General features: G+C 46.9%; 1 protein-coding gene across 1 annotated transcript in view; it reads left to right on the top strand.

Annotated features, from left to right (window-relative positions):
* LOC144752226 (sestrin-3-like) overlaps positions 1–23376 on the top strand; it is a 174450-nt gene that overhangs the window by 78031 nt on the left and 73043 nt on the right. Inside the window, exons 3-7 of the mRNA XM_078640205.1 lie at positions 8090–8272; positions 9358–9585; positions 12854–12992; positions 13413–13531; positions 13639–13829. Coding sequence (XP_078496331.1) covers positions 8090–8272; positions 9358–9585; positions 12854–12992; positions 13413–13531; positions 13639–13829 — 860 coding nt within the window. The remainder of the gene's footprint in view (positions 1–8089; positions 8273–9357; positions 9586–12853; positions 12993–13412; positions 13532–13638; positions 13830–23376) is intronic.

Here is a 23376-nt window from a genome sequence, read left to right as displayed (position 1 = left end):
CCCGGCCTGCCTCCTTTCGCTGGACGCAGAAAAGGCCTTCGACCGGGTCGACTGGACCTTCCTACGGGCGGTCCTCGCGAAACTTGGTCTTGGCCCTACCATGATCTCCAGGTGCATGGCCCCTTACCTTGGGCCGCAGGCCAGAATTCGGGTTAACGGTCAGCTGACATCGCCGCTCTCGATTCACAGGGGCACGAGGTAGGGATGCCCGCTTTCGCCGCTCCTGTTCGCTCTTGCGGTCGAGCCATTGGCGGAGCTGATTAGGCGCACTCCTGATATTCATGGTATCCCCCACGGAGGACGCTCTAACAAGGTAGCGCTATTTGCGGACGACCTGATTCTTACCCTTACGAATCCCCGGGTCTCCCTCCCAGCGGTGCACGGAGCCCTCTCACTGTTTGAGCAGGCGTCCGGCCTTAAAATTAACCACACCAAATCTTGGGCACTTAACCTCACCATCCCCGAAGAGGAGGTCTCCCTCCTGAAGGGGGTCACACCCTACCGTTGGGCGGATGACCACATTCAATATCTGGGTCTCGACCTCACACCTCACCTCGACTCGTGGTCCCCGAGGAACTGGGCCTCTTGCCGCAAGGAAGTCCTGGCGGACCTGCGGAAATGGAAACCCTTGATGATTTCCTGGCTGGGGCGGCTCAACGCTGTCAAGATGTCGATCCTCCCCCGCATCCTGTATGTTTTCCAGTGCCTCCCCACCCCGATCCCGATTCACTGCATCAGGACCCTCCAACGCGACCTCACGTCCTTCGTATGGGGGGGCAAACGGCCCCGGTTCTCACAGAAAGTCCTAATGGAGCCGAGAGACAGGGGTGGCCTGCCCGAATCTCCTCCACTATTATTGGGCGGCGCATCTCCGGTTCGTGATCGAATGGGGTGCACGCGAAAGCGACAAGCACTGGTTCCACATGGACCGAGTGGTCACGGGACGCACCATATGGGACCTACCATGGCTACCGCGCGTGGCGCGCTCCAGAAGTGCGTATATGGCGGTCCCCACAAAGACGGTTCTTGAAGTATGGGACAGAGTGGCAGTGCCCAAGGGTCTCACCACGTTCCCCTCTCCACACACCCCCATTGCAGGTAACCCGCACTTTCCCCCTGCTGCCCAGACCCGAGCCTTCGAGAGTTGGGTACAAGGAGACTGCAGGGTCGCAGGAGATCTTTTTCTTGGTGGGTCGCCTAAATCGTGGCGGGACTGCAGAGACGAATTTGGCCTTCCTCTCACCGCTAGCTTACAGTATGCGCAGCTACGCCACTGGCTCTCGGGAGACGACATGTATCAGGCTGCTACCAGGGCATATACCCCGTTTGAGAAGTTGGCGCGCTCCCTCGGGGGACTGAAACGGCTCGTCTCCCAGATCTACAACATATTGCAACACCCCGTCGCCCCGCCTACACATCCTTATCAGAGGCAGTGGCAGTCGGTGACAGGCGCTGATATCACGCCATCTCAATGGACTCTGCTCTGGAACGACATCCCCAAAATCTACCGCAGCATACCACAGCGGGAAAACGCGTACAAGATGCTAACACAATGGTACTACACTCCCCTGAGAATCAGCAAAATGTTCCCCGCTTCCTCGCCGCTGTGCTGGAGGTGTGGCACTGCGACTGGAGACTTCGTGCACATCTGGTGGTCGTGCCCTATCTTAGCTGTCTTTTGGAAGGAGGTCCTTAGTCACATTAAGAAGGTGCTGGGTTTTCCCCTCCCTGAAGAGGTTTGCACACTCCTGCTGGGCATACGACCCCCCCACACTTAGGGCCCTCACGCGCAGCGACTGGATCCTCTCCCTCCACATGCTGGGTGCAGCCAGGCAACTCATTGCTCTATACTGGAAGCGGGCTGAGGCACCGCCGATAGCCTCTTGGTTCGTGCGCCTCTGGCACGTCCTGACCATGGAGCTACTCACGGCGCGGATACAGTCACGGGGGATACGCTTCAAGGCAGTGTGGGAACCTCTCGTGCGATACCTGTGCTCCATCAGCTATGCCCGCCACATGCCCCCCAGGCTCCGCGCCCTGCAATTGTTTGAGGATGCCCTCATCCCTGCTGACCCGACCAGACTAGCCGCCTAGTCGCCTCCCCCAGTGCCAATTTGCGCTTTCCATCCCATATTGGCGACTGCAGCCGCGCACCCCGGCCCCCTCTCCACCTCGCTACAGCTCACTCCTCCTCTGACTTTTCTTCTTTCCTACTTGCCACTCTGGCTTCCACCCCTCTTTGGGGCAGTTCGGCCCCTGTTGGGCCTTTGAACCTGTGGCACCATTGCTCTCCCTTACGTACGCACCTCCCCCGTGCACCGATGCATTACCGTCATCTGACCACCTCTTGTTGCTCTATCCCCTAAGCCACGCGGCCGGCCCCTCCAGGGGTTGTAGGCAGAACGCTGTGTTAATGGTTCCACCTCCCCCGGTTACTACTGCCCATTGATTTTTCCTTTTATATCTGCGCGGCCGGCCCTGAAATGGGGTTGTAGGCTTATCGCTGTGTTCACAATAAAAACAGATTTGAACAAAAAAAGCCCAGCTAAGGCAAAATGGCTGGAGAGGGCAAGAGAAGAAAGCTGCCTCACTTCCTGCAATTTTAGCTTCCGTAAATGTACAGAGAAAAGCCTGTTTAAAAATGACTGTGATTTATTCCCTCCCCCCTCCCCTTTTGTGGTTGCATGTCCAACCTAACATTATCATATCCTTGGGGGGATGATATGTTGGGTGCCGAGATTTCAGTTAGCCATGTCTCTGATAGAACAATTGCCTCAGGTGAATAATCAAATAATCGAACATTTCCAACTTGTGTTTAACTAGTGACTGACAGTAAGAGGATCGAAGCGCGACACCTGAGGGGGTTGCATAGTCTCACTCTTTCCAGCATTGCATGGCAGCGCGGCCAGAGGTGCAAGCCCGCCCTTCCCAGAAAGGGGGTTCACTTTAATTTAACTCCAATGTATGGCGGCAATCATTGGCGCGGTCGGGGTAAGTCCCAATATATCCCTGGAAGTCTACCCTATATGACAACCATAGGTCTCAAGTCTGTCTACCTACGTGTGCCGATGAGCGACAAACACACGAATGTCCTGAGCTTCTCCGTTGACATTGTGCATTATCAGTTCAGGGTGGTGTAAAGTCTGCACCAAGCGCTTCGCTGTAGGAGCAGCACTCGGGGATGCTGTCCACCTTTATTTAGACGACTGACTAGTAAAGGCAAGATTATCCAAGCAGTTCCAGAAGAGCATAACCACGTCATACAAAAACTCCACAAATGAGGTTCTCCCTACACGTGGAGACGTCATCACTGATGCTACAAAAAGAAAAGACATTCTTAGGGGCAAGACCAAACTCCAAAAGAACACTGACCGAACAAACTCCCCTTTACTAGAAGGGATGGTCTCTGACTTTGAGGACAATAATGCCATGATGCATTCCTACAAAACTGCATTCAAGGTTGTACTTGAGCTCGATACAGTGTTCATGGTCACAGACAGCCAGGAGGTGGAGATCTGGTGATCTAGGGATTGTCACAGAGAAAGATACAAAGAGAAATGCAGTGGTGGGGCACAAAAACATCCAGAAAACCTTGAAAGCTGCAGCTCCTGCAGGTAAGGAACGATATTGCTCCGTATACTTTGTTGATGACCAGGTGAGATGTGACATTTAGTTCCTTGTGCTTTAAGTCACTGACCGGGTGTGATACAGCACTCGGGACTCTGGAACCGACTAACAGAATATTTAGCTTCCACTAAATAGTTACGTTTTCCACAGCAGAAGTAGGAAGCAACAAAGACTGTAGTTTGATTTTCTGCACACCTGCGAAACTCTAGAAAGAAAATCTGTATTTAAAACTATGTTCGAAGCATGTGTAGCTGTAGAGATACATACTCTGCCTACTTCTGCCATCTAGTGTTGGGCTCGGACGCTTGCAAGTTGTTTTTCTTCAAAGTACTTTTTCAGTGGGTAATGCTTATTGGCACCGGCCCCTGAGGTCCTAGAATTCAGCTATTTAAATCCACCAAGAATGCGTGACCTCTCTACGGCAAGCACGTGGGCCCACAGTACAGACCTACGTGACCATCACTGCGTGTGTTTATAGCATGTGTTCCTGCTCATGTGCATGCTCTGCATACTTTTGCCATCTAGTGTTGGGCACAGATGTTTGCAAGTTGATTTACTTTGCAGAGGTTTTTGAGTCATAAAATATCTTGTGATTCTGCTCTTAGTCCACATTTCACCAGACCCCTGACTCCACAGCTGATGCTTTGTTCCCACCGTCCAGTTTGGATGTTCCAACTACAGACAATGACAATGATTCTTTATTTGTGTGATTAATAAAAACCAATACAAAAGAACGATCAGTATAAAAGCGATAGTTAAAATTAAATAATATAAATACATGTCTTGTTCCTAAAACCACCATTTGGTGTTCTGTTTTATAAAATGCAATTAATGTTAGTCCTTTAAATGCGCCGGGCGAACTTTCAGTGGGAGCCAGACTGCATAGAACCCTCATCCAGAAGGGTTCCATGCGGTACCAAGGTTGACCTGTCCATTAGGGCTTGACAGGCGTGATAGATGAACTTAGCAAAATTGGCCATATGCTTCAGTGTGTCCAGCACATATAACTGAAGGACGGCCTCCTTTGCTGTCCGCGTGCCCCGTTGGATAAGAATGGGCCTTAGATGGATTCGGCGGACTGGCAACAGAGTGGGACAGCATAGTAAGATGTGAGCCAATGATTCACGCTTGTAGTAGCAGAGACGACACTCCGTGATCGCTGGCCTTACTTTCACTGTAGGGTAGAGATATTTTAGAGGGAGCGGGTGTAGTCTGGCTGCAAGAATCCTTTGTAGGGCTTGCCTCTCCACCGGCTGTGTGAGATGTCATTTGAGGCCATATGATGCATGAGGGGAACTTTGGGTCTCAGGGAAGCCTCGAACTGTCAGAGCTTCGATGTCCAATTCACGAGAGCATGATCTTACTTGCTTTTATATTGATGTTTTAATAGTGGTATACTTAATTATATTAGGATCCCGGTTCTCTATGGCTAGATTCAGGAGATCTTTGGCTGAGGCAAGACCAGTTGACCACGGATTACCCGGATTTTGGAATATTTTGTTTATAACCGTCTTCATTGAATTCTCTGGTGCAACAGTGGTTAAATAAAAGTATTTTACCAGACTTGCCAATTCTTCCAAAGATTGTCGATTAAGGTTGATTCCAATCGAATTAAAGTGTTCCTAGTGCATGCTGGAAGACAGAATAACTTTTTGTATGCTGCGCAGTGGATCATTTCAATGTTCTGTGCAAAATTTGCCTGAGTACGCCTATATCGCATAATTGAGGGAAGGTAATAATTTTGCCTTCAGGACTCGTTGGATAGCCGTAGTTGTTGGGCTTTCCAAAGTGGCATTAAGTTTACAGATGGCGCAGGTAACCATTTTTCCTTTCAGCTGGAGTTTGTGGCGGTGGGCCTGTGACCGGCCAGTTTCACTGAACCAGGCTTCAAGATAATTGTACGATTGTGTACTGTTCAGTATTAGTGGTCCCAAACTCCATTTCATAAGCTTCTTTTTTGGATGGCCCTGCTGTAACCCGTGATCTGTGAGGATTTTTGCTGTAGCAGATTCGCACGCGAGTTTAACTCTTACCCAAGTTTGCGTATATAATGATCTGAAGGCTTGTAACAGTTTTGGGCAGATGTTTCAACAGGCTAATTTCTTCCATAGGATATTGCGATCTACCCCATCGAATGCTGCTGTGTAATCGCTAAAACAAGCAAAGAGCGGCTGATTGCCATGAGCCATTGTTTGGTGTACTTAGTAAGCTAGGGCAATTGTCTAAGGTGGAGCCTCCTGAACAGAACCCGGTCTGATAGAAAGGGAGCAGATCTTCCTTGCTGACCCAGTCTGCTAGTTCCGTCAGGAGAGTGCTAGCATAAGCCTTGCCCTTGATGTCCAATAAGGCGATCATACAGTGGTTCCTGGGGTCCGTACTTGGCCCTTTTTTGTAAATTGGGTATAATAGTGATCCCCTCCAGAAATCTGGGACATCCTCCAAAAACCTGCATACAACTGTCCCAAATTCTCAGCCCAGAAGTTGATCTCCTCTCTGAAGAGGGAGCCAGGCAGGCCGTTAGGGCCAGGAGCTCCATTGTGGCATATTTTTTTCAGGATAGTTCGTATTGGTTGTTTTTCTGAGGGGGTGGGAACTAGAGGACCGATCACCTCTTCTCTGGAAGCTTTGGTGTCAGTTGTTGAGCACTAAGCCCCAGTGACAAGAGAACTTTACACCTGATCAAAGGCCACATAGAACTCTTACTTCGAGCAGCATAGGAAACCGCTGCTTACTTCAGATCACTTGTTCGAGCTGAGGTTTATTTTGGAGGCTTTTGTTCTCCTTGAGTTTCCCTCCCTGGACCATTCTCAGTTAATAAGCATGGGGAGGATTGGCCAGTGAAAGGTCAGTTCTACTTCGACTATGGCTAATCTCTCTGCAGAGGTGAAGACGTCTCTTATCAGGGTCTAAAACCTGTGACCGTGAAGATTGCATGCAATGTTTTCACCTGAAGAAGGTCTGCATGTCTTTTTCCATCATACTTTGAGACCAAGAAAAATTTCCTTTTCTTCCACCCCTAGGAAAGTGTCAACAAAGAGTCTGGCTTCAATCCATCAAGTGTGTTGCTTCTCCATCTCAAGCAACACTGGCTCAGAAAAGCAAAGCATGTGCAACTTTCTACTTTAGGTGATAAAAGGGTATCCTGGACTGGACATCACTAGAATTCATGCCTTTCCCCTTTAAAGCCTTGGTCTGAACATCAATTGCTAAAAAGAACCCCAAAAGTGAATTTTAAGAAAAGGCGTTCATCTCCCTTTTTGTCAAGGAGGTTCTGGCCAATTTGTCGTCTCTAATCATTGTCTCCTCATCAACCATCATCTTGTCAATGACTATCTTCACCATTCTTGTCAACCATATTGTCATCGACTACATTCTTGTTGACTTGCTTCTGTTTCATCCAACCCCAGTCAGTAGGGACAGTGAGGCCTCTAAAAAGCGGGATAATCTCTTGACTGCTGGAAGTGAATTAATGCCTAGAACGAGAGAGTTTTTTTTTAATAGCCATTGTACAGGATTCCAATTTCTACAGTAGTCCAGGCCCCCACAACGGTGTCTGTCCAGTCAAACGTTTAGCAACGAGGATAGGCGCGAGGCGAGGAGCTGCAGTCCCAGTTAGTTGGGACAGAGTGCTCATTCCCAGTAGTCACATATTAAATATTAACCAGCTGAGGGTATAAACCTGACCCTGTTTATTCATTTTGATCACTTTTAAATCCATCATGTTGGCAGACAGCATCTCATCACTGACAGGGCGCCGTGGCAGTGTTAGTTTGAAAGCTACAGGTATATATGTAGAACTGATTCAAACTGGTTCAAAATGCGGCTGCGAGACTGTTAATGCGTATTCCTTTTAAGCATTCGGACTCTCCGCACCTTCTCTCACTTCACTGGCTACCAGTAGCCAGCAGAATTAAATTTAAAGCACTAACGCTGGCCTTTAGATCACTGTATGGCACCTGCCCAAACTATCTGAAAACTCGGTTGCCAAGATATACTCATGTCCGCCCCCTCCGTTCCAACTGCCGCGTTCAACTTGTAGTTCCACATGCTAGAAGGGCTCAGTTGGGAGGACGAACTTTCTCGGCCAATGTGGCGGCACTCTGGAACACCTTGCCACCAGCGCTTCAGCAGGCCCCATCCGAGCTCTGCTTTAAGCAAATGCTGAAGACCTGGCTTTTCACCCAACCACGCTAGGCGCTCAACTCTGGTCCTCATGGTCAAACCTGTTTTTCTAGCGCCGGGACACCTCCTTGTGAGGTAGCTGTTCGCGCTTTATAAAATGCTGTATTATTATTATTATTATTATTATATCAATTGCAAAAGGCAGAAAGATGGACTTCAGTGGATTGACCTCAGATTGTGGAGGGTCACACTCCTGGCAGTCAATGGCACTATTACTGATGGATGATTTTACTTGATTTATTTTGATCTCTTTGACCGCTGTGGTCCTTTCTCCTGGCAGGCTGCAGCTCGGCATCAATGTTGGTACCTGGTGAATCTCCACAGTTTTCACTTCCTACGAGTGGGTGGGGATCCGCAGTGGCTGCGGGGCTTGGAGTGTGTACCTGCAAGACTCCGTAACCTGAACGAAATTAACAAAATCCTTGCCCATCGTCCATGGTTGATCAACCGGCTGCACATAGAGGTAAGTGAGGGAAGTGGGGTAAAGGGTTCATGGATGATGTTGTGGTTACCAAGTACGAGGGTACTTGTGCAGCGTGCTACAAATTAATAAAACTCATGTTTATTCAATAGCTGAGGCACTAAAATGGGGCGGTTTGGCAAAATGCAATAGTACCAAATTCATCACAGGCAATGAGTACAAAGCTTTCTCTCACTTGAAAGCGCTGCCTAGAAGTGAAAACACCAGTGCAACTTGAAAGAGCAGTGTTTTGTAGCCCTCAAAACACCAATTTTCACAGGGCTAGTACAGAGAAAGGTAAATGAATACATTGTAATCTTGCAAGTTGTCAAGAGCTTCCTTGAGTTCTGGCTGGGAGTGGCACCTAGGATTTGGCAGCTCTGCTGGTGGTGTGAAACATTTGGTCTATCCTCCATGTCTAGTATCAGAGCTACCTTTTTTTATTTCTTTTTTTCTCCTTTTTCTTGCCCTGCTTTTCCCCACCTTTGTCTTTGCTGCTCAGCCCATTTTCATTTTTTTAACCCACCATCGGAACTGTACTTTTCAGATGCTTTCAAAACTTAGTGAACTTTAGATCTTTACTTTGTCTCTTGTAACTCTTCTTGTTCTCTCCTTCTCAGTTTTGTACATCTTTGTTTTCCTTCTTGGTTCTCCTACTTCTGCTTTCATCCTGTTCTGTCCACTCTTTCTCTTTTTCCTCCCATCCTACTGTCCACCCACCTGTGCCTTCTGTTCTGTTTTTCCTCCTGCCTTCCCTTCATCACCCCTTCTCTTCATTCTCTCTCTCACCATATTCCCCTTCCCTTTTTTACTTTCTTCCCTGTTTGGTCATCTCCTGCTAGGTTCATTGCTTTTCCACATCCTCCTTCTCTGTTCTTCTGCCATTGCACCCCCCCCCCCCTTCAATTATCTTCATCTACTGCGTAACCTCTTCACTCACTTATCCTATATCCCTCTGTGGCATCTTTCCCATGCCATGCATACCCATTCCGTCCCCTCTGTACTCGGTTCACTGTTGTTTTCTTGTTGTGACCCTCTCCGCGTCTTTGCTCTTTCCTTCGCTCAATGCTGTGTGCTGTTCTCTGCAGAACCTGTTGAAGATCCGAGAGCAGTGCTGGTCGCTGGCGGAGCTCGTCCACGCGGTGGTACTCCTTGCACATTACCATGCCCTGGCGAGCTTTGTCTTCGGCTGTGCTCAGGAGGAGCGAACAGACGGCCGCAGCGTGCTGAAGCCTTCTGTGGTGGGAAGCCAGTGTTTCTGCGATGCTGCCAATGGGAACAGTAACCAGGAAATCCTACGGATTAACAGAAATAGGGTAAGCGTGTGCTTGTGCATTCGTACCGCATGTCTTCATGCACCTGCATCTATCTGTGTGCATGTTATCTTCTGTGTGTTGAACTGTGTTACAAAGCTTGGACTGTCCATACATCTGTCCTGGCAGACAGCAGAAAGGCAATAAGGGGTGAGGTCCATACAAAACTGTTCAATTCCGGATTCATGGACTCTCTTATCCCCCACACCTTGTTTACTAATGAACTTGTAATTCAGTTCACATGCATGTCATCAGTACTAGCTACCACTCACTGAAATACCTTTTATTGATGGCAACACACTGCCTAATGCTTGTTACCATCAAGAATGTAGTAATCTGTTCACAGCATGTGTGGCTGTAGATACACATGCTCTTCACACTCCTATCTAGTGTTTGTTGTGGGAAAACTCAGCAGCAAGCATACTATTCCGTACTGCCTGTGAAAACCTTAATTCCGGGCCAGACATCTTTGATGTACCGCCACTGACACACTCCACTACACTGACTGAGGACTCTCACCATGGACCAATGTCGACAGCCCACAAGGATTCAGATCATATTTGGAAAATGACTCTAGGGTAGTTGTGATGCTCTGGGGGATGTGAGACTGTTATGGAGCCAATTCTGCCCTAACTGTCAAACTAAATGCCCTTGCTCTGACCAGCACCAGGTGTGCAACCTGTGCCTGTCCTTGAAGCACAACAAGGCGACCTGCTCTGCTTACAAAGCCTTTCGCTGTAAGAGTGGCCGTGGACATATCACAAAATGCTGCTCCAGGAGCCGCTTGAAACTCCAGGTCTTTTCGATCAAGAGGATGTCCTTGGCTCTGGAAGCAGGCGAAAAAGCCAGTACAAACACAATGTACCCTGGAGATGTTATCCTCTGAACACACCCGAAACATGACCTCGAGGAAGGGAAGAACAGTGCCCATTGCTTTCTGGTGAAACATCAACAACGTTTTGCAGGGCATGCAGGTCTTTCTTAGACTTCATTCTGCCCACTCACTGGCTGGAGGAGGGTCACATCTTGACTATATGACAATATAGGTTGGTCTGAGCTCCCCCCACCAACCCCCTCCCCCGGCTCCCACACCAGTGCTGCTAAATAAACTATCTCGAGCTACTAGCCATATACCTTGCTGTCAAGGCCGTCATGACCGCCATGTATATCTTTAAAAGCAGAGAGGCACCTACTACTTCCCCACTCCTAGCACTAGAACATTAGAATTGGCACTGGGCTATTTGCCATCGCATATCCTTCTGGCGGGCTACCTTCCGGGAGTGGACAACCACTTGGCAGACCTGTTCAGCAAGACCTATTAAGACATATTATCAAGTCCTAGTGTGGGAAGTCCATCCACAAGTCCTGATTCAGTACTTCCAGCATTGGTGCCCCCTACAAATAGACTTGTCTGCGCCTCTCAAAAATGCAAAATGCTCAAGCCTCCTTTTCGGGTACCCACAGACCCATGGCAGTGCACTATGGATAAACTGGTCAGGGATCTTTGCCTACGCCTTTCCACTTATTCCATACATGCTTCAGAAAATAAGGTAAACATTACTATTGCCTATTCTGATAGCCCTCACATGGACCAGACAGTCCTGATAATCTACACGCCTCAAGATGGCAATTAAACCACACGAGTACCTCCCCAATAGGCTAGACCTTCTTAAACGGAACAAAGGCCAATTCCGATACTGAAACACTAGGCAGCTCAATCTGGCACCTGAGGTCTTAAAGTTTGGCTACCTTAGCCTCCCCTCAAGAATACATGGACATCCTGCGTGAGTCTCGTAGACCTGCAACACAGGCCTGTTATGCTGTAAAATAGAAGAGGGTTGTCCTTTATTGCATCTTTGCATCTCCAATCACCTGGAGCCTTTTCAACCCAATGTCCAGGACATTTGTTATCTCCATAGGCAAAAGTCAAGCATCCCCCACACTTCTATACGGTTTTATCTAGTAGCTATGGCTGCATACATGTCAAAAGCGGGAACACTCCTCCCTCTTTCGCATGCTAGTAAGCAAGGCCTTCATGAGGGGCCTCAAGTGTCATCCCTCCCAGAATTCCCGCACCCCTGTATGGAACCTCACCGTGGTCCTTACCAGACTCTTTGACCCCCCCCCCTTTGAGCCCTTGCACTCTGGCGCATTCCAGCTCCTCTCCTAGAAAGCAGCTTTCATTGTAGCCCTAACCTTTTTCAGATGCAGCAGTCCGTTGCAGACCCTCACAGAACCTTTCATTGAGGTGCACAGGGACAATGTTGTTCACAGAATTAACCCACAGTTTCTCCCTAAAGGGGTTTCCCCTTCGCACGTCAACCAGACTATGGAGCTGCCAGTCTTTTTCCTTTCGACTCTGTAGCAGAGAGAGTCCTTCACACCCTAGATGTTAAATGCACCTTCATGTATTCTATTGACCGGACCAAGCCCTTTTGCAGGTCTGACTAGTTGTTTGTAGTCTTTGCGACACCTCTCAAAGGGCAGCCTATTTCTAACACTGGTATTGCCATCTGCATCCAGATCTGCTACCATATTCCTTGGTAATATCCCACTAGTTTACATATATAAGGCAGTTACTTGGTTCTCCCTGTACACTTTCACTAAGCGATATTGTGTGAACATGTTAGCCCACCAGCAGGCTACAGTTGCCTAGACAGTCCTTCGTACTTTATTTCAGACATTTACATTATCCATCTAGCCAGCTCTTTTAGGGTACCCCTTTACAGTCTAAGCATAGCATATGTATCTACAGTGACGCATGCTACAAACAGAAAATGAAAGCATCGGTTTGTAGCACATAGTGCTGTAGATTCACATGCTCCTGCCCTCCCTCCTGGAACTGTGTGGCTCTATTACAGATCTCTTTGAATCTTTTTCAGCTTACTTCCACGATACGCATAGTGCACCATGCTACGTTCACTTGCCACTCACACTTACCCTCATTTTCACGCTCTCTGCCTAAAACAATTTAGCATGAAGTGGGTGTCCATGCACATTACCTAAGGGTAGAGTGACAGAGGATCCCATGATGCAAAAGAAATACAACTTGCAAACCTCCGAGCCGAGCATGTGAAACTGTAACACTAAATGCTACAAACAGATGCTTCCAGGGGCTCGGATACCAGTAGGTGTTAGGTGTGCGCAATACTTCTAGTATTGTTTCCCTTATGCACGTTCTGTGATTGCGTATGCTAGATAACCATTACAAATCCGATGGTGCTTCCCTTTTTTGATTTGTTTACCCTGGTTCCTTTTGTGTGCATTGCAGTCACTGGACTCTTGCGTGGAGCTGGAGTCCCTTCGGGAGCGCATTCACCGGATTCACCTGGAGAATGAGAACCGAGATGAGCGGTCCCGGGAGCACACCAGGCTAACACCTCCATCTTCAATGCAGGAGCGAGAGGAAGGTAAAGGCATCATTGAGAATATGAGGATAGACAAGGATTTGCTATTTGTCTAGTCACGAGCTTGCAATTGTAATTTGTGTTTGGTGTGTGGCACAAAAATATCTTCTTAGTTTTACAGTACAGCAGAATGTATGGTTCCTAAGTGGATGCAATGTATGTAGTTGAAAGAGGTCCTGCTTAATGGAGTGCCTTTATCAGTATGAGGTCCTTCTCTGTGCTAGGAAGACAGACTGGTTTACTGTGACTTAAGGCACGACTGCGTGGGCCATATGACGATGTTAGTCACGGAGTTGAATTATAAATAGTCTCACTTAGTGGCAAGAAGATTCAGAGTTTTTATATTACATATAAATGGTATGTACTGTGTCTCATACACACCGTCCTCTTACTGATTTCACAAGTTTGTACCTCTGTCTGCAGATTTGGCCAGCGACATAATTGTAGCTGCTGATTTTTCCTGCTATGTCCAGGACCCAGAGTTTGGATACCAGGACTTTGCACGCCGAGATGAAGAGCAAACACAGATATTCCGAATCCAGGTAAGCGTCTGAATTGCGACGGCATAAATTGTAAAGTAAGCTGGTACTCTGCACATCAAATAGCAGGCTGTCTTGATTACACCACACATCTCTGCTGTCATTGGTAGGATTACTCTTGGGAGGACCATGGCTTTTCGTTGGTGAACCGGTTGTACTCGGATATTGGGCTTTTGCTGGATGAGAAATTGCGCTCTGTGGACAGCCTCCAAAACTGCAACATGGCCAAACGCCAAGGTTGTGAAGCCTCCGTCTTCAAACGTGGCATCTGGAATTACATCCACTGCATGTTCGGAATAAGGTAAGCAACGTCCAGATAGGATGTGCTGCATTCATTGGAGGGGGAGCTTTGAGCTTTGATTTATGAGTAAGGACAGGAAGTGCTTCTAGCAAGTTGGAAGAATAAGGTAATAGAGGTTAAACAGGAGCTTGAAGTGGAGTGGGAAGCACATGTGAGCTGAGATTAAGGTTTGAGAAATTGGAATGTAACTAGTGGCAACACAGCTTGAGGCAGAGGAGACTGAAAGACCCTGAAGGTTGCTCGGCAAAAACATTGTGGCAAAAAGTTGTTGGACTGCAGGGAGGGCTTTTGTCTACTGAAGAAAAAACTCAAATACTTAAAAGTAATCCAAACAGGGTGGGTTAGGTTATTCCTTTTTTGTTCCAATTTTTTATTCACTAGTAACACAAATTCATGTTCATATTACACACTGTTCTCAAAGCCTCAGGTATTTCAACATGATACACACACATTAGAAAAATCACAAATAACATTTTATAACCTAGGACACAGTAGTGAGTCATGTACATAATACAAATGTAATGTACTCTGCTGTTCTACAGGCAGTTTTGCAGCGTGAATCTTTTCTAGATTCGCCTGTGTGCATTATTTCGCCATCTAGTGGTTGAGTTTGGAATTCTTCACTTTTTTGTAATCCTTCTATTTTTGTGTTTGAGGCATGTGTACTGTAGATACACATGCTTTGAATACTCCTGCCATATAGTGTTGGGCCCAGATGTTTGCAAGTTGTTTTGTCTTCGAAGAAGTTTTTCCAGTCACGAGGTACGGTGACTCCTCCTTTCCGGTGATAGTGCGCATGGTCATCGACTCCATTGTTAGATTGTTTTCTTCTGTCATCGGGTTCGGACGTGTATTGCTGCACTCTGGTTCGGATCCGTTCCTTGGGTTCCCCTCAGTACGCAATCCACTCTACCCTTAACTGTATTGTTTTGAACACGTTTTCCACTTCTCCGCGTTTCAATTCGGTCAACGAAATCTCCATTTCCGATCAGAAAGTCTTGTGGGCGGCCCTCAGGCCTAAACACGTCAGTCCGGCTCTTCGTTGATGGACCGGACTCCATTCAAATTCTGCCACTTGTGCCACGCCAAGTACCCGCTTACCGACTTGCACCAGGTGTGTAACTCGTGCTTGTCTCCAGGTCACAGAGAACATGACTGCGATGCGTGCAATTAGTTTCGATCAAAGAAAACTCTGCTCGATTGTTTGTCTCGATGTCGGGAGATGCAGCGCCAGCATATCAACTACACGCCAGATATCTTCAGGTGAAGACTCAGAGCAAAATGACCACGAGCCCTCACCAGCCAAGGAAGAACAGGCCTTTGCCGTGTCGGACTCCGAGTTGGAGATAGACTTCGACGTCGATGATGTGCCGCAGGGACAGGGTGACGCGAGTACAGAAGACCCCTTGCCCCATCCACCCATCCCTAAAAAATCAAAGGATTCAGCACCGCCTTCTGGCCAAGGTCGGCACCAAGATGATATTTCTAACGCTCCACCTCCCGGCTCTGCTCCGAAACATACTGTCAAGCCTTCCGGCTCGGGACCGAGTTGGCCAAAATCCACTTTGGAGCCAAAACCTTCCGGTTCCAAGCACAAAGTTGTTTCGGAGCCGAAACCTTCGACACTGAACCCCAAGAAACAACCTTCAGAGCCGAAATCTTCCACACCGAAAGGTCATTCCATCTTGGCTCCGAAACCTTCTGTGCAGAAAACCAACAATGTCCTTTCAGCAGCCTTCGTTCCAAAAATAGACAATTGTGCCATCCAAATTGGATGCTAAGCAAAAGAAACTCTATATTAACCCTGACACAGGACATGTTCACGGCAAGGCGCCATCCAAGCACAAGCTTCCTGATGACAACAGTCATTATAATACTTTGAAAACAAAAATGTTGGTACTAGCCTTTTCCATCATCACCTCCTCCTCCCCACCTTTAGATCCTTTACATGTTACACCTCATAACTCTCCACTATCTCACCGTGACTGAGACGATACTGATGAGGGAGACTCACACTTACCAGTGGATCCATGGACGGATTATACATTGGATAAAGATCCAGACTTCACCCTGCCAAGCCATCTCCACCTGAGGAAAATGTGTCCTATCAAGAAATCATTGTGTGACATTGCCATGGGGTGGTGCTCCACAGAGAATCCTTAGAAGAGGACTTCCTATTTGAGACTCTAGGATCCATACGCAGGTCGAGCCAGACACTCCCTATGCTCAAAGGAATGATGAGGCACACAGATGAAATTTTTAAAGATCCTGTACGTGCACGAATCCTGACTCCTAGAGTCAACAAGAAATACAAGCCTTTACCCCAACAGATCCAGTATTTATTAAAGGCTAGTTACCACTTCATTCTTTGGTAGTCTCTTAATGCTCGCAAGCGAGCTAATCCCAAACTTCGGGGGATGCTCCTCCCCCAGTTATAGAATCAAAACTCATTGATGCTTCTGGAAAACAGATAGCTGCGCAAGCTGCTAATCATTGGCGTATTGCTAACACGCAGGGCCTTCTAGCCAGATACAATAGGGTGCACTGGGACGAAATGGAGCAATTACTACAATATCTCCAAGAGGAGCATAAAGCGCAAGACTTAGTCCAGGAAGGGAAATTAATTTCCCACTCTTCTATACGGTGTGCTCTAGATGCTGCTGACACCGCAGCTAGAGAAGTCAATACTAGCATACTACTCAGAAGGCATGCCTGGTTACGGATTTCTGGGTTTAAACCTGATGTCTAACAATTCATTTCAAATATACCTTTTGATAAAGAACATCTTTTTGGCCCTGAAGTTGATCAAATGCTCGAAAAAAGGGCACTGAAGTAGCAAAATCTATGGGAGCGCTTCAGTCTCCTTCAAACAGAGGTTCCTTTCGGCACTGCTTTTACCACGGAGGGTCAAAGTCCGCATCCTCAGATCAAAACACTTCCTCCTACAAGGGTAACAACCAATCCTCTTCTCCAAGAGGAGGTTATAGGGGAAACCGTTCCAAAGGCAGGGGTAAAAACACCACACCCTGTAACTCCCCTTCCCCTAATAAGCAGCGACTTCTCCAGGCTTCCCTCCGATTATTCCTCACCTGTCGTAGGAAGACTTCAACATTTTCTCCTCATTTGGGAATTTATACCAACCGACAAATGGGTGCTTGGAATTAGCCAACATGGTTATTGCCTGGAGCTCACCACCAATACTCCCGAGTATTCCACCTCGCTCTCACAAATTGTCCCCAGACCACCTGCTCGGACAAGAGGGTTAATCTCTCTTACTGAAAGGAGCCATAGAACCAGTTCCACTTCAGTACCAAGGGCCAGGGGTCTATTCTCTCTACTTTCTGATCCCCAAAAAGGATGGCTCATTAAGACCTATTCTAGATCTCAGAGAGTTGAACCGATACATAATGTCAGAGCACTTTCACATGGTGATCCTTCAGCAGGTACTTCCTCTTTTACAGCAGGGTGATTTTACGTCTACTTTAGACTTAAAAGACGCATATTTTCAATTCATTGCAAATACCTCAGATTTGTGATAGCCGGCAAGCATTACCAGTTCAAAGTACTTCGTTTGTAGTCACCACTGCTCCCAGATTATTTACCAAATAGCTGGCAGTAGTAGCAGCTCATCTCAGAAGACAACATATTCATGTCTTCCCCCTACCTAGACGACTGACTCATCAAAGCCAGCGCTTACCAAAACTGTCAGCAACACACTCGGACAACAATAGACCTACTTCATCCATTGGGCTTCACAATCAATGCACAGAAATCTCACCTGTGTCCTGCACGGATGCAGTCTTATCTAGGAGCTACTATCAACACTGTCAAAGCTCTAGCGTCTCCCAGTGCAGCCAGAATTCACAACATTCAGTCTATGGTACTACAGTTTCAATCCAATCAAACATTACCAGCCAGAGTTTTCATGTAACTGCTGGGAATTATGGCATCTTGCATGGTACTTTATGCAAGGCTTCACATGCGTCTCCTGCAAAAATGTCTAACGCGTCAGTGCAATCAATCTCAGGGTCGATTAATTAACCGATCTAGTGTTGGTAAACGGCCGCACCCATCGCTCTCTGCAGTGGTGGAAGCCTCAAAACTTCTCAAAAGAGTGGCTCTTCATAGACCCTATTCCACAGACTGTGCTAACAGCAGACGCATCTCTCACCGGTTGGGGTGACCATCTCCAACATTACACAATCCAGGGTCTGTGGAGCGAATATCGCAAAAGTCTCCACATCAACTACCTAGAGCTTCGGGCGGTGTTCCTAGCACTCAAAGCTTTTCAGACTCGCCTTCTAGGCAAAGCTGTCCTAGTCCGCACAGACAACATGACAACAATGTACAATGTACAAAAACAAGGAGGGACACTCTCTCCAACTGTCACACCTCTCACAAATCATTTGGAACTGGGCAAGATCTATCTCTTGGCGGAACACCTTCCTGGAGTAGACCATTACATTGCCGAACTCCTGAGCAGATAGAGGCAGCAAGTTCATCCCCCAAGTTCTTCTTCCTTACTTCGAACACTGGGGATTTCCACAAATAGATCTGTTCTTAGCAGTGCACAACGCAAAATGCCCAAACTTTGCATCCAGGTTCCCACACCATCTATCCAAAGGCAATGCCCTATGGATGAATTGGTCGGAGTTGCCTATGCTTTTCCACCTCTTCCACTGCTTCCATTACTAGTTTGGAAGCTCAGGCAAACATTCCTCATACGGATATTAGTAGCCCCCACATAGGCTTGTCAACCTTGATACACCACCCTGCTAGAACTGTCCGTGGTTCCACATCAAAAACTACATCTCACCTCCAGTCTCCTCACTCAGAGCCATGGAGAAATCAGACATCCAAAACCCAAGGAGCTTAACCTAGCGAAATGGCTCCTGAAGTCATAGTTTGGTTATTTCAATTTACCACCACAATGTATGACTACTTTAAAAGAAGCAAGAAATCCTACCACCAGAGCTTGCAATGCAGCAAAGTGGAAAAGATTAGTTATCTGTTGTAATAACCATAAGATCAATCCTCTAGACGCTTCTGTACAGAATATTATCTGTTACCTGTTGCATTTACAGCAAACAGTGTTGGCTTACACATCTATTTGTTTACATCTTGCAGCATTGGGTGCATATTTGCAAAACAGACAACATTTATCTCTATTCAAAATTCCAGTAATCAAAGCTTTCTTGGAAAGTTTGAAAATAATAACACCACCAAGAGTTCCACTCCCACCAGTGTGGAATCTCAATATTGTCCTTAAAAGACTTATGGAGCCACCCTTTGAACCCTATATAATTGTCCTCTACAATTTCTTTCATGGAAAGTTGCTTTCCTCACTGCTGTCACTTCATTGAGGAGAGTTGATGAGCTACAAGCTTTAACCCTAGAAGAACCTTTCTTTCAACTCCACAAAGATAGTTGTTCTTCGCACCAATCCAAAATCCCTTCCCAAAGTTGTTTCTCCTTTTCATATTAACCAATCAGTTGAGTTACCTGTGTTTTTTCCTCAACCTGATTCAGTGACAGAAAGAGCTCTCCACACGCTGGACATTGGAAGAGCCTTATTATATTACATAGAAAGGACCAAAGATTTTCACAAAACTAAACAATTGTTTGTTACATTTGCACGCCACCCCACAAAGCCAATCCCATCTCTAAATCCGGCATTTCAAGATGGATTGTTAAATGCATTCAAATATGCTATGCAAAAGCCAAAAGAACTTTATCCATACCCACTAGAGCATTCTACATGCAAGATAGGGGCTACTATGGCCTTTTTAGGCAGCATTCCTTTAGCTGACATATGTAAAGCAGCTAAATGGTCTACACCACACACATTTAATAAACACTATTGTGGAGATGTTTTAGCAAGATAACAAGCTAATGTAGGCCAGGCAGTGCTTAAGACACTATTAAACAACTGCAACACCTACAGGTTAGCCACCGCTGGAGAGCATACTGCTTTATAGTCTATGCTAAGCATGTGTATCCACAGCTCACATGCCTCGAACAGAGAATGTAATTTACCCAATAAGCATCTGTTCTTCGCATGTAGAGCTGTAGATTCACATGCCCTCACCCGCCTCTCCGGACACCTGTAGTTGTTGCAGTTTTTCCTACTTGCATACATATGCATGGCATCTCTATTCGTCACTTACGTACTCCATTCTCACCCTCTTGCGGGAAAATAATCAATGGAGTCGATGCCCATGCGCACTATCACCGAAAGGAGGATTCACCTACCTCGTGACTGGAAAAGACTTCTTCGAAGAAAAACAAAGTGCAAACATCCAGACCCAAAACAAGATGGCAGGTGAATGCAAAGCATGTTAATTTACAGCTCTACATGCCAAGAACAGATGCTTACTGGGTAAGTAACATTATCCTTTTTGTTGTTGGATTCAACATATCCCCCATTTAGTGCTTCCTGTGACGTTGTACATTCTCTCCAAGAAGCTCCCATTCTTGGTCTGCATCTTCAGATTCAGTTTTTCCACTGTTGGGTATGGATGCTTTGCTGCAGGCTCTCCAATATGAGGAAGAACACAAATTGTGAGAAGTTTGTGGGAAGTTAGTTGAAGTATTGTTTCGATTTCGTACAAGAAAATCGAAGAAGAGTTACCGGCAGAGACTCCTAGAGTAAAGGAGATTTCCTCGATGGTTTTGAGAGTGCCCGGATAGGGGGCTCCCTCTTCAACATAATGGAGAAGACTCCGTTCCAGTGTTGCCTGAATTGCCACCACAAATTTGCTCAGAAGGACCAACACCCCAGCTGCAACCTCTGCCTGCTGATAGATCATCATAGCGCCTGCAACGCCTGCGGGTTCAAGGCAAAGACGCTGAGGGCGAGGGAGAAGCAGAGACGGGCACACTGCAGCATGCAGGAACAGAAACCAACTCCATCCCTGAGAGACCTGTGTCTGCTGAATGACCAGGAGGAAAACCTTGCCGAGGGTGACAAGGGGGAAACATCCATTGCAGACCTATGAATTGTAGAAGGTGAACCCAAGCGACCAAGAAAGACAAGAGACCCCAGGTAAAAGACACACCGACTTTCAAAACAAAATTGACGGGAGTCTGGAAAAACAGACTCAAAGGCGTCTAAAGTAGCCTCACTGTCAAGACACTCGCCGACCACCAGACAAAGAACCTCTCATATCCTTCGAAGAGACAATGCAGGAGGTACGTCTCCAGAAAAGACAAACTTGTCGAAAGATTGATTAAGACGCTTAGATGTCGAAGTAAGAAAGGTCTCGAGACGAGCAAAGAAGCTCAATGACCGATACGTTGTCGAAGGATTCTTCACCGTCGACCCTCGATCTAGAACTCTTGTTGGAGATCGAAAGGGAGAAGAGGCGCCTCAAGACTTTGACGCATCCTTGAATGAATATCGCATTCCTCCACGCTGAAAAGAGCAGGGCAAGAAGAACGTCGAAGATATCAAACCTCCTTTGACACCTATACCACAGGAGGAAGACTTGTCTATGAAGAAGAGGAGCAAGAAGGGCTGGGGTTGTTTCAGGACTCAGAAGAGTCGAATACGCAGAATCTCAGTGGCAGGAACTGGAGACTGACTCCCCTGAGGAATGGGTAGAATGTTATCTGTTGAGGCCTTCGCCTCCTGATGACATTGGTATGTACAACCAAGTCACCAAAAAGGCTTGTTTCCTGTTGGAAACTTTGTTGCCAATCCCAAGCCAGGGACCAATTCCTGCCAATGCAATGTCTTAGACCAAGGAAGGGAAGCATTTAAGGAACCTGCCACCTGTAGGGCAGTGACTCCAAGGGCGGAGAAGAAATATAAATATTCATCAAAGGGCCCAATATACATCAAGGGTACAGTACCGTTTGATTCCATTATCACCTCTACAGCACAGAAGAGGGCCAACATTCCGTCAACATCTAGCCCACCTCCTGACAAGGAGAGCAAAATGATGGACCTCCATGGTAAAAGATTTTAACGCAGCGCAGCCAATCAGTGGTGCATAGCAAATTGAAACGCCCTCCTGAACAGAACGGCGTACTAGCACTGGGAGGAGATTGCAGAACTTATGAAGCACCTGCCAGAACAATATTGAAATCCTGGCCGAAGAGGGGAAAAACTTGCCAATAAATGCCTGAAATCGGCATTGTGTACGGCAGACACAGCTAGCTGGCAACTGACCGGGATTACACTATGCAGTCCTACGTGGCTAAGAACATACAGGCAAAAGTACTCCGTTCACTGGAGAACAGTTGTTCGGGAGCATTGTCGATGACTCTCTAAACCAGCTCGAAAAGGATCATGAGACTATGAAGTCTATGGGGCCGTTGTAGTTTAGAGGAAATATCCAATGAGGGACAACACGCAGACCTTCTCTGAGAGGTAGCTTCCAAACTAGCACATGACACCAGGCCTTCCAGGGAAGCAGCCAATCTTATGTACCACAACAGCACTGACAGTATCAGCAGCAAAGATGACAGTCCTTTCGAGGAAGAACATGGGTAGGAGGACAGCCACATAGGGGATGCACATCCCCTGTCAATAAGTGACTTCTCAAAAACACACGGCCTCTCCCACACGACACCAGTGGGAGGCTGAATCAAGATCTTCCTTCAGGATTGGAGGAAAAAAATGTCTGACCAAAGGATCTTAAATGTCATAGAGTTTGGATGTTGCATAGAATGGGAATAGATACTTCCAGCAAGGGGACGAAAAATGGTCCATTCAAGGGAAGAAACCCAACGTCTACTCAAGGAGGTTGTAGAATTGCTGGGGAAAAAAAGAGCAATAGAAAAGGTGTTCAGAACCGAGTTAAAGAAAGGAAGTTACTCAACATATTTTCTAATATCAACGGTAGACAGGTCTCTGCGACCAACTCTAGCCCTGGGATTCATAAAAAAGTTTATAAAGACAGACAGATTCAAAATGACCGTCTTTACAGTATGCTGTCCCACAATTGCAAAAAGGAGATTACATGTCAACTATGGATCTAAAAGGTACCTAGGAGTACATTCCAATGAATGCAAAACACAAAAAGCACTTGAGGTTTGTGGTAAACCAGACTAACTACCAGTTCACAGTGCTGGCATTTGGGTGCTTTCTGCATAACTATGTCCTCCACTGATTCTTAATTCCAGTTGCTCTGCCTATGCCACAAAACAGGTCCGGATTTTCACTTTGAGGCTCCGTTCACCTAGGAAGTGTGAATCTCATACTGCTACACTGAATTGGTAACAATGTGTCTGGTATGCCTACTGCTGGTGGGATATATGAAGTGTTCGAGGCATGTGGGCTGCTAAATTCATATCTTAGCATTAGATCGCCGCCTAGTGTTGGGTCCGGATGATCGCACATTGTTGTCCTGGAAGAGTCTTCGAAGTATCCTGAGATAGGTGGCTCCTCCCCTGGACTACAGTGCGCATGGGCATCGGCTCCATCCCCAGATTGTTTTTTTCCGCCATTGGGTTCGGATGTGGTCTCGACGTCTCTCTGTCGAAACCGAGAAAAACTAACTTTTAGCGGCCAAAAGGCCTCGTTTTTGTTTGCGTCGGTATT

The sequence above is a fragment of the Lissotriton helveticus genome, chromosome 4_2 (genome assembly GCF_964261635.1).
Source record: "Lissotriton helveticus chromosome 4_2, aLisHel1.1, whole genome shotgun sequence".
NCBI classification, from domain to species: domain Eukaryota; kingdom Metazoa; phylum Chordata; class Amphibia; order Caudata; family Salamandridae; genus Lissotriton; species Lissotriton helveticus.
Note: the sequence above shows the minus strand (reverse complement) of the source record. Positions and strands in the feature narration are given on the sequence as shown.